Source organism: Schistocerca cancellata, chromosome 2 (assembly GCF_023864275.1).
Source record: "Schistocerca cancellata isolate TAMUIC-IGC-003103 chromosome 2, iqSchCanc2.1, whole genome shotgun sequence".
In the NCBI taxonomy this organism is placed as follows: Eukaryota; Metazoa; Arthropoda; class Insecta; order Orthoptera; family Acrididae; genus Schistocerca; species Schistocerca cancellata.
In genome coordinates this window covers 1,144,303,411-1,144,315,488 of record NC_064627.1, presented here as the reverse complement: position 1 = coordinate 1,144,315,488, position 12,078 = coordinate 1,144,303,411, and the positions used below count along the sequence as shown (strand labels likewise).

General features: G+C 48.9%; 1 protein-coding gene across 1 annotated transcript in view; it reads left to right on the top strand.

Annotated features, from left to right (window-relative positions):
- LOC126150214 (uncharacterized) overlaps positions 1-12,078 on the top strand; it is a 63,217-nt gene that overhangs the window by 35,250 nt on the left and 15,889 nt on the right. Inside the window, exons 3-4 of the mRNA XM_049915862.1 lie at positions 2,218-2,336; positions 11,786-12,036. Of these exons, the coding sequence (XP_049771819.1) occupies positions 2,218-2,336; positions 11,786-12,036 (370 nt within the window). The remainder of the gene's footprint in view (positions 1-2,217; positions 2,337-11,785; positions 12,037-12,078) is intronic.

The following is a 12,078-nucleotide window of genomic DNA, read 5'->3' as shown; positions in this document are numbered from 1 at the left end:
GTCCTACCACTGTCCTACCACTGTCCTACCACTGTCCTACCACTGTCCTACCACTGTCCTACCACTGTCCTACCACTGTCCTACCACTGTCCTACCACTGTCCTACCACTGTCCTACCACTGTCCTACCACTGTCCTACCACTGTCCTACCACTGTCCTACCACTGTCACTTTCTCCTCAGCAGGTATTCATGCCGTTTGTCTGCCATGCGTTGCCACCCATCTTATGCCTGCTCCGTCTATGATTCATTTGATTGCCAGTAAGGGGCGCATCCCTCTTCCCTGTTACATTCTGGATTCCGCTTTCGGCACTTGATCCGGCAGGTTTAACTTCACACTACCTGCAACTTTCCTGATGGGTGTGAACCCTTCGCCACCTTGGATTTGTGAAGGGGCTCGTGTTAACCTCGGCCTTCATCCGCTTCCTAAGGACGCTACTCCAGCCTCGCTCTGTCGCCACAAGTTTCACGACCTTCGTTTGGAACTTTGATACTACTTTGCCTACACTGATGGCTCTCGGACTGACGGTGTCGGGTGTGCCTTCCTCATTGTCACCCAAGTCTTTTGATATCTGCTTCCGGCACACTGTTCACTATTTACAGCTGATCTCTTCGCCCTGTATCAGGTCATGGAGTACATACGGCGAAACAGACTCGGCGCCGTTCACCGTCCATCCCTTAGTGCAACGGATCCAGGAAAACTGTCACTTGCTTACTCTTGGTGGAGCCAGTGTGATGTTCGTGTGGGTCTCTGGTCATGTCGGTCTGACTGGAAACGAGGCTCCTGACGCTGCTCCCAAGGCTGCAGTCCTCTTACTTAAGTCCACTAGTTCCTATATTCTGTCCATGATCTCTGTGTTGCCGTCTGTTATGAGGTGGCGTCCTTTGGCATCGCCAATGGTACTCCCTTCACGGGAATAAGCTCCGGCTTATTGAGCCTCTCACAGCGGCTTGGACGGAATCCTCTCGCCCCTGCCGTCTGTTATGAGGTGGCGTCCTTTGGCATCGCCAATGGTACTCCCTTCACGGGAATAAGCTCCGGCTTATTGAGCCTCTCACAGCGGCTTGGACGGAATCCTCTCGCCCCTCCTGCTACGATGTCAGAAACAATCCACGCTCAACGTTGACTTCTGAATGCACGGCCCTTGGGCCGACAGCTTAGGGCTGATCTCTATGGCACAGAGCAGAAGTAGCGTAGAATGATGTAAACGCACCTGTTATCAAAGCCAGAATGGAGAAATTAACATATGACACGAAATGTACACTCCGCAAAGCAGGTCTGGAGGTGTTGAAAACGTCTGTCTGGTTCCAGGCAGTGACAAGAATTCTCCACTGGAACGTGTGCAAAAATTACCATCTGCCGGTGGCAAGGAACTGCTGGGATCACAAGGTAGACAAATATGTCGAAAAACGACCGTAAAAAATTGCTGTGAAGACTTCAGATTGGTAGATCGACGGAACCCAATACTGCAGATGACAAAACTGCGGAGTTAAAGTGCGGATCGTAGACGTTATCGTCTTAAACTTTCCTGATACGAGGCCTTGAAAGTCGAACTACAGCTACTCCAGTGGAAGTAGTCTTAACTGTTCCCCACAGGCTGTGAGCAGTGTGATAATAGTGGCTGCTTGAAAAACCCATGTTGTGGGAAAAATATCCTTCAGACAACTTCAGAAAGCAACTTCATAGGAATCTGCACGAATTATGCCTGTTAAAACATGCAGTCACATGCTCTATGGTAGTGTCCCACTAGCGATAAAATACAAAATACAGCACAGTCACCTCATTCGTTGTGATGATAGTAATAAAAATCGTAAAAAGAATATAAAATAAAAATAAATTTAAAATGTTTGATTTTGTGGCTGAAATAAGCAGAGACCACGTTTCCTTTGAGTGAAGTTTATTGGTGTCAAGTACATACAATCTTTCAGTCGCTAAACTGTTTTGACTTGTTACTTTCAACAGCCCATGAATTACACTTGGCGCTATGATATGTACAGGTTACCATCAGTGGAAAGCTACTAGTTCACTGCTCTATTGGTCAGCTGGTTCAAACTGGCGGGTCGAGACGGGGTTAGCCACTGAAGTATTTTACACAAGAACACTATTTGATCCCAATAAACTTCATTACCGATAACGGGAAATTCATTCCTTAAATTTAAAGAGAATCTCTTACAGATGAAAACAGTTTAAATAATTCAGGTTAAATTTTATTCCGCAGAAGGGCTGCTGAAGGAGATGACGTAAAACTGGAGGAAGTGGTCGAAGCGTCCGGAGGGGCCGAAGGCGAGGAAGTGCAGCTGGTCCGTGATGAGGGCGTCAGTGGCCGAGGCGCTCCAGGTAACCAGTCCGTCCAGAGCAGTCACGCAGCGAGCAATACTCCGAATAGAGTGGAGAGACTGAGCGAGATGTTCGTGGTATTAGCTTCTTAACTGGAACTACGACGCTGAATATTCCTTGTTAATCTAGTGCCACTTCCTTTAGAAAACTGATGTTTGGTACTTGAGCTCTCAAGTAAGCTGATTCCTCAATACCTGCCCAGAATTAAATCTTACGTCAACGAGGTCTAAATGCTCTTACACACAGAGCTATCTAAAATTAACCTATATAAGGTAACCAGCCTGTCTCATAAATGTTTATTCTCGTTTTTGATGTGCGGAGCACACAGTAACGTCATCGTATGCGTTCATTCAGATTCGCCACAAGTGGCCTACATCGGATAAAATTCAGCTACGTGATATCAAAGCATTTTACGAAGATATTAACAAACACTGTGTGTACTGTCAGTTAACTGATAGATAAGAAAATTCGAAACCGCTCACTCATCAGATCGCCTTGTAAAAAAGGTTTCATTTTAGTAATTTTAGAAAATATTTCTCGTGGAGAACAGCGGTTTTTTAGTACTCTAAAACGACCACATACAGTTTCAACAGCTAATAATTTTTATTTTGTGGTAACCGGTTTCGGCCAGTACTTGACCATCTTGAGGCTTCATCTAAAGCATTTCATATTCGGGAAGTCACTCCGTTCACTGCCAGAGCCTACCATCATTGTACGAAGTCTGAAGACGGTAAAATACTGACCGAAATAAGGTTCCATATTGTTTAATCCATTCTACCTGTTTGCAACTTTTATAGTTCAGTCTGAAACTAAATTATGAGAGAGAAAACAGGTTTGTAATTTTAGGTTTATCCTTGAGTACATGGATTCACTCTGGATAAGCACTCAAACTTGCTACGGTAGCTATTATTTCCACTGTTAAATGTCATTGAGATACTGTCTTACTTTCAGTTAAGTACACTCTGTTGCTACGAGAAACAGAACGCCGTGCACAAAGCGCAAACTTTGTAAATTCTATCACGACCACTGCAGTTACTCTTGTATATGCGACAGCACTAATAACGTTTGCTTTTCATACTTTGCGTTTTATTACTGATGCTTCTTCCGTGACCAGCGATGCGTTTCTTGAAGGTTCTTCCCCCCAGGGGGTCCACAACTCTTTTGTGGATACGTGCGTAGCGAGCACGGGACCCCGAGCTAATGTGGCCTTCCTTCCTTTCAGGGCTGCATACCTTCCCATTCCGCATCCTTCCCCATCCCTATCTTCGCCCCTCCTCCCCTCACCTCTGGCTCTCCCCCTGCGGGTCCGGGGATTAGAATAGGCCCGAGGTATTCCTGCCTGTCGTAAGAGGCGACTAAAAGGAGTCCATCCCCCTCACGGGGATAGTTAGCGCCTGCGTCCGGAGACGGACGGTTTCACGACCTATAATCTTGGTCTTTTTGGTTTTTCACTTCTCGTTTCTTCCTTCCTTTTGTTGGTTCCTTTCTTTGCTCTTCTCCACCTCACTGTCTTCCTTACTCTTTCCCTTGACTTCTCCTTGCCTTCTCATTGCCTTTTTCTCCTTGCCTTCTCATTGCCTTTTTCTCCTTGCCTTCTCATTGCCTTTTTCTCCTTGCCTTCTCATTGCCTTTTTCTCCTTGCCTTCTCATTGCCTTTTTCTCCTTGCCTTCTCATTGCCTTTTTCTCCTTGCCTTCTCATTGCCTTTTTCTCCTTGCCTTCTCATTGCCTTTTTCTCCTTGCCTTCTCATTGCCTTTTTCTCCTTGCCTTCTCATTGCCTTTTTCTCCTTGCCTTCTCATTGCCTTTTTCTCCTTGCCTTCTCATTGCCTTTTTCTCCTTGCCTTCTCATTGCCTTTTTCTCCTTGCCTTCTCATTGCCTTTTTCTCCTTGCCTTCTCATTGCCTTTTTCTCCTTGCCTTCTCATTGCCTTTTTCTCCTTGCCTTCTCATTGCCTTTTTCTCCTTGCCTTCTCATTGCCTTTTTCTCCTTGCCTTCTCATTGCCTTTTTCTCCTTGCCTTCTCATTGCCTTTTTCTCCTTGCCTTCTCATTGCCTTTTTCTCCTTGCCTTCTCATTGCCTTTTTCTCCTTGCCTTCTCATTGCCTTTTTCTCCTTGCCTTCTCATTGCCTTTTTCTCCTTGCCTTCTCATTGCCTTTTTCTCCTTGCCTTCTCATTGCCTTTTTCTCCTTGCCTTCTCATTGCCTTTTTCTCCTTGCCTTCTCATTGCCTTTTTCTCCTTGCCTTCTCATTGCCTTTTTCTCCTTGCCTTCTCATTGCCTTTTTCTCCTTGCCTTCTCATTGCCTTTTTCTCCTTGCCTTCTCATTGCCTTTTTCTCCTTGCCTTCTCATTGCCTTCTTCTCCTTGCTTCCTCATTGCCTTCTCCTTGCCTTCTCTGGTCTCCGCCTCGGCGTTTGAGACAGTCTGTCCTCTTTCTCCCTCTCTCTCTTCTTTTTCCTCTTCTTCCTTCCTCCCTGTGCGTGTCTGAAGGCTGACCCACGCGTTCGCACGCGTAGCCGGTGACGGGGTAACGCGTAAGTCCCCGCCCTGGGTAGACATGTAAGGCACGCGCGTACCCCCTGGTAAAGGCCAGGCCCGGGGAGGGGTGATTGCCTGAGCTGATACCTTCTGACCATGCCGATTGGTCCCTCCGTCTGTTTCTCGGGAGGTGTGACCTGAGGTGTAAACATTCACCTAAGGCGGGAGTGCCCTCTGAGAGGGTCCCCACAAGGAAGGAGCGCACCATCGGAGACGCTGGCAATCATGGGGGATTCCTCCGCAATGGATTCTACTCCATCGCTTTCGACTTCGACCCAAAAACGGAAACGTGACCAGCCAACAGTGACAAAAGTACTACCGCCTGCCCCACAGTTCCTCGTAGTTTCTCGATCTGAGGACGGAAAGGATTTTTCCTCTGTCAATCCTTTTGTTATTCAGAAGGGCGTAGATGCCATAGCCGGATCTGTCAAATCTTGTACCAGGTTGCGTAACGGTACCTTATTACTAGAAACTGAGAATGCCTTTCAGGCACAAAAACTGCTTCGGGCCACACTCTTGTACACGTTCCCTGTCCGGGTGGAGGCCCACCGAACTTTGAATTCGTCTCGTGGTGTAGTCTATAGTAGCTCCCTCGACGGATTGACTGACGAGGAGCTTCAATCTTTCCTCGCTGAGCAGGGCGTGACGGCTGTCCATAGGGTCATGAAAAAGGTCAACAATAACCTTGTACCGACCCGGACACTTTTCTTGACCTTCGACAGTGTTAAGCTGCCATCGCGCATCAAGGCGGGCTACGAGGTTATTTCTGTTCGCCCCTATGTCCCGACACCTACGCGCTGCTACCAGTGTCAGCGTTTCAATCACACTCGACAGTCTTGCTCCAATGCGGCTAAATGTCACTTGTGGCAGGGATGCCCATGAGGGTGACTGTCCACCTCCGTCTCCTCGTTGTGTGGACTGTCAGGGTGACCATGCCGCATCCTCCCGCGACTGTCCTGTCTATAAGGAAGAACGCTGTATCCAAGAAATTCGGGTCAAAGAGAAAGTGTCCACCTCGGCTGCTCGCAAGCTATTGGCTAGTAGGAAGCCCACGCTGCTCCCAGCGGGGAAATACAGCACTGTCCCTCGCCTCTCCTCGGACTACCCGGGAGGTAGCAACCCAGACATGCGATCTGACCTTCAGCACCACGGTCGTCCGTTCGGCCAGTGCTAAGATCGCGCGGTCGACGTCTCCTCTTCCTCCCATCACCCCACAGACACCAGCCACTTCCTCAGCTTCTGCTAAGTCGAAGACCCCAAAGTCAGATGCACGGGCCTTCAAGAAGGAACCATCCCGTGCAGACTTCCTCCGTCCCTCGACCTCCCAGCCTTCGACCGGTACTTCCACCAAACGTCCTTCTAAAAAGGCGCATAGGAAGCACAGTTCTCCTTCTCCGCCACGGCGCCTTTCTTCTCCTGCGCCACCCAGCGGTTGCCGCCCCAGGCCGTCATCCGTTTCGCCTGGCCGCACCGCTGGTAGCCGAACATCTGGCCGTTCACCGGCACCGAGCGAGGTGGCGCAGTGGTTAGCACACTGGACTCTCATTCGGGAGGACGACGGTTCAATCCCGTCTCCGGCCATCCTGATTTAGGTTTTCCGTGATTTCCCTAAATCGCTTCAGGCAAATGCCGGGATGGTTCCTGTGAAAGGGCACGGCCGATTTCCTTCCCCATCCTTTCCTCACCCGAGCTTGCGCTCCGTCTCTAATGACCTCGTTGTCGACGGGACGTTAAACACTAATCTCCTCCTCCTCCGTTCACCGGCGGAGGAAGCTCCCCCTCCCGGCCATCCTCCCGAGATGGCCGATGACCCTATAGACCCCATGGACGATGACTGTCCGCCTACTGATAGCGGCGGCAGTGCTCGCTCGAAGCCAGGCCCTAAGCGGCCTTCGAGGTGACCCCTTCTCTCATCTTCCTTTTCTTACGATGGCACTTATTAACTGGAATATTCGCAGCATTCGCTCCAACCGAGAGGACTTGAAGTTGCTGCTCCGCTTGCATCGTCCGCTCGTCGTAGCCCTCCAGGAAACGAAGCTACGCCCATGCGATCAAATTGCCTTGGCACACTACACCTCTGTGCGTTTTGACCTACCCCCTGTGGTAGGTATCCCCGCTCATGGAGGGGTTATGTTGCTGGTCCGGGATGATATTTACTACGATCCCATCACGTTGCACACCGGCCTGCAGGCAGTTGCCATCCGCATTACTCTCCCCACCTTTACGTTTTCCTTTTGTACCGTTTACACTCCATCGTCATCTGCCGTTACCAGGGCAGACATGATGCAACTTATTGCTCAGCTACCTGCACCATTTTTGTTAACTGGAGACTTCAATGCCCACCATCCCCTTTGGGGCTCTCCAGCATCCTGCCCGAGGGGCTCCTTGTTAGCAGACCTTTTCAACCAGCTCAATCTTGTCTGCCTCAATACTGGCGCCCCTACTTTTCTTTCGGACACATCTCATACCTATTCCCATTTAGACCTCTCTATCTGTACTCCCCAACTTGCACGCCGGTTTGAGTGGTATGCACTTGCTGATACATATTCGAGCGACCACTTCCCGTGTGTTATCCATCTCCTGCAGCATACTCCCTCTCCGTGCTCCTCTAGTTGGACCATCTCCAAGGCAGACTGGGGGCTCTTCTCTTCCAGGGCGACCTTTCAGGATCAAACCTTCACAAGCTGCGATCGTCAGGTCGCACACCTCACGGAAGTCATTCTCGCTGCTGCTGAATATTCCATCCCTCACCCTACTTCTTCTCCACGTCGCGTACCGGTCCCCTGGTGGACCGCAGCATGTAGAGACGCTTTACGTGCTCGTCGACGTGCTTTACGCACCTTTAAACGCCACCCTACAGTGGCGAATTGTATTAATTATAAACGATTACGTGCTCAGTGTCGTCGTATTATTAAAGAAAGCAAGAAAGCCAGCTGGGCTGCTTTCACAAGCACCTTCAACAGTTTTACTCCTTCTGTTGTCTGGGGTAGCCTGCGCCGGCTATCTGGCACTAAGGTCCACTCCCCAGTTTCTGGCTTGAAGGTCGCGAATGAAATCCTTGTGGCCCCTGAGGCTGTCTCCAATGCCTTCGGCCGCTTTTTCGCCGAGGTTTCGAGCTCCGCTCATTACCACCCTGCCTTCCTCCCCCGCAAACAGGCAGAGGAGGCTAGGCCACCTGACTTCCGCTCCTCGAATTGTGAAAGTTATAATGCACCATTCACCATGCGGGAACTGGAAACCGCACTTGGCCGATCACGGTCCTCCGCTCCAGGGCCTGATTCTATTCACATTCAGATGTTGAAGAACCTTTCTCCTGTGGGTAAAGGTTTTCTTCTTCGTACATACAATCGCATCTGGATTGAGGGACATGTTCCCGCATGCTGGCGCGAGTCTATTGTTGTCCCGATTCCTAAGCCGGGGAAGGACAAGCACTTGCCTTCCAGTTATCGACCTATCTCGCTTACCAGCTGTCTGTAAAGTGATGGAGCGAATGGTTAACTCTCGATTGGTTTGGCTGCTCGAGTCTCGACGCCTACTTACCAATGTACAATGTGGATTTCGAAGGCGCCGCTCTGCTGTTGACCATCTGGTTACCTTGTCGACCTTCATTATGAATAACTTCTTGCGGAAGCGCCCGACCGCGGCTGTGTTCTTTGATTTGGAGAAGGCTTACGACACCTGTTGGAGGGCGGGCATTCTCCGCACCATGCATACATGGGGCTTTCGCGGTCGCCTCCCTCTTTTTATTTGTTCCTTTTTATTGGATCGACAGTTCAGGGTACGTGTGGGTTCTGTCCTGTCCGACACCTTTCGCCAGGAGAATGGGGTGCCACAGGGCTCAGTTTTGAGCGTCGCTCTCTTCGCCATCGCGATCAATCCAATAATGGATTGCCTCCCAGCTGATGTATCAGGCTCCCTTTTCGTGGACGATTTTACCATCTATTGCAGCGCGCAGTGTACACGTGTCCTCGAGCGCTGTCTTCAGCGTTCTCTTGACCGTCTTTACTCCTGGAGTGTCGCCAATGGCTTCCGTTTTTCTGCCGAGAAGACGGTCTGTATTAACTTCTGGCGCTACAAAGAGTTTCTCCCACCGTCCTTACGACTCGGTCCCGTTGCTCTCCCAATCGTGGAGACAACCAAATTTTTAGGCCTTACCTTTGACAGGAAACTTAGTTGGTCTCCACATGTCATATTTGGCCGCTCGTTGTACCCGTTCTTTAAATGTCCTCCGTGTTCTCAGTGGTATGTCGTGGGGAGCGGATCGAACCGTCCTACTTCGTCTATATCGGTCGATCGTCCGCTCCAAGCTGGATTATGGGAGCTTCGTATACTCCTCTGCACGGCCATCCATCTTACGCCGCCTCAACTCCATACAACATCGGGGTTTACGACTTGCGATCGGAGCATTTTATACCAGTCCCGTAGAGAGTCTTCATGCTGACGCTGGCGAATTGCCACTCACCTACCGGCGCGATATACTGCTTTGTCGGTATGCCTGTCGGCTACTGCCAATGCCCGACCATCCGTCTTATCGTTCCTTTTTTGACGACTCTCTTGACCTTCAATACGGGTTGTATGTCTCTGCCTTGCTACCCCCTGGAGTTCGCTTTCGTCGCCTCCTTCAACACCTTAATTTTTCACTCCCTGCAACCTTTCGAGTGGGCGAGAGCCGCACGCCACCTTGGCTCCAGGCTCAGGTCCGCGTTCACCTCGACCTCAGCTCGCTCCCAAAAGAGGTCACCCCCGGTTCGGTCTACCACTCCCGTTTTTTGGAACTTCGTTCGAAGTTCATCAACATGACTTTCATTTATACAGATGGCTCTAAGACCAATGACGGGGTCGGGTGTTCCTTTATTGTCGGGGCACAAAGTTTCCAATACCGGCTCCATGGCCATTGTTCGGTCTTCACAGCTGAGCTCTTTGCCCTCTACCAGGCTGTTCTTTACATCTGCCGCCACCGACATTCTGCTTATGTCATATGCTCAGATTCCCTGAGCGCCATCCAGAGCCTCAGTGATCCGTACCCGGTTCACCCTTTCGTACACCGGATCCAACGCTCTCTCCAGCAGCTGGTGGACGTCGGTACGCCGGTTAGCTTTATGTGGGTTCCTGGCCATGTCGGTATCCCTGGGAATGAAGCTGCAGATGCCGCGGCCAAGGCTGCGGTCCTCCAGCCTCGGACAGCTTCTTGTTGTGTCCCTTCGTCCGATTTTAGCAGGGTCATTTGTCGGCGCGTCGTGTCGCTGTGGCATGCCGATTGGGCTGCACTTACCGACAAGCAGCTTCGGGCCTTAAAACCTCTTCCCGTGGCTTGGACGTCCTCCTCACGCCCTTCTCGGCGGGAGGAGGTCGTTTTAGCAAGGTTAAGAATTTGACACTGCCGGTTCAGCCATCGCCATCTGCTGACGGCTGCGCCGGCGCCGTTCTGCCCATGTGGGCACTTGCTGACGGTTAGGCACATTTTAATGTCCTGTCCAGATCTTACCACACTGCGCCTCGATCTTAACCTGCCTAATACTTTCGATGCCATTTTAGCGGATGACCCACGAGCAGCTGCTCGTGTTCTTTGTTTTATCAATTTGACAAACCTCGCTAAGGACATTTGATGTTTTTTAATCCTCTGCCTGTCCGTCTGTCTTTTATTGTGTTTTCCCTTTTAGTTGTTGTTGTCAACTTGTGCCTCGCGGTGCATTTTTAGAGTAGTCAGGGCGCTAATGACCATTGAAGTTGTGCGCCCTAAAACCACAAAAAAAAAATTGAAGGTTCTTATGTTTTTGACGGTACGCCTATTTCTGGACACCGCATTATCACTAGTGCGCCCCTGTTGTAACAGATCTTCATCCATTACGAATGGATGCCCTAGCTGTCCAATGTGTGTAAACATCGCGGAAAATTTAACATATATCTGGTCTTTCAAGGTAGTAAGAAGTAAAATTCATCTTCGGTAACCCAAAGGGAACTTTGGAGTGGGATTTGATATGGAATTACAGTGAAAACACAGTATCGCCGTACCAAGAGTAGACGCCCGATTCCATTTTGTCAGGTACGGTGCACATTTATTGAGAATTTCATTAGACACAATATCGACGCTGTCTCCTTCCTTCAATAGTTCTAACTTTGTTCTCAAACACAAACGTATACAAGTCTCCTCTTCCTCTAACAAGATTATTAACTGTTGACCGCAGTTGCTTCTTTGTATTTCTTCCAACCATATACCTTAGCTGAGTGCTTGTCATTTACTAACTCGTCGTACTCAATTCCGATGATGGCCGTTATTAACCTTTTTCAAAAGACATTAAATGCTTCTCTTCTGGTTCGTATTTGTCCATTAGTAAATAATTCTAAATACCATTCAACCTTCAGCCTCTTCTCTGCCTGCCTACTGCACATCCACCGTCCTTGCACGCTTTAAATGGGTACAGGTCCAACATGAAGTTCAATAGGGAGCACTTACGCATCGCCATTATGCAACGATGTAACAGCAGTCTTAATTAGTGTACTGTATTCTCAAAAACAGTTCCACTTGGCCCTAAACTATTAAAGTACTTTCTTTAATATTCTTCTCCACAAGGACATTTCAAATATCACATCGTCGATTGCTTTTACCGAATTTCATAGCCATTCACACTACTGGACTTCAGTTTCAACCATGAACTCTCAACAGTGCTTGCCTCTCCAAGCAGATACATTTTTCCTAACAGATCCAAGGAAGGTCCAATTTACAATAATGTTTCCATTATATTTGAATAATTCATAAATATACTATTATGTCAAATTTGTATGTGTGAAACGATCAGGCAAACAAATGTAAAAGAATACACACTACAACTAAAACAAATACGGACAGAAAACATTTCATCAGGACAAAGTATATAACAAATATCCATTAAAAACATTATTTTTGCCTTGCAGATGAAGCGGTTCAAGGTAATGAAGACGAGGATTGTGAAGAATACCACAGTTTAATCGAAGGCAGCGATGGAAATGGAAACTCAGATGCCGAGAAAGATGCATATGCAGACAGAAACGGAAATGGGATCTCAAATGGCGAGGAAAGTTGGAATGGGAATGGCGACAGCAATGGAAATGGGATCTCAAATGGCGAGGACAGTGGAAATGGAGTTTCAGAATCACTAGATGCAGCTATCGACAAATGTAAACCAGTAAGTTCATTGGATGTATCGAAAAGTCTTTAGTACTTAACG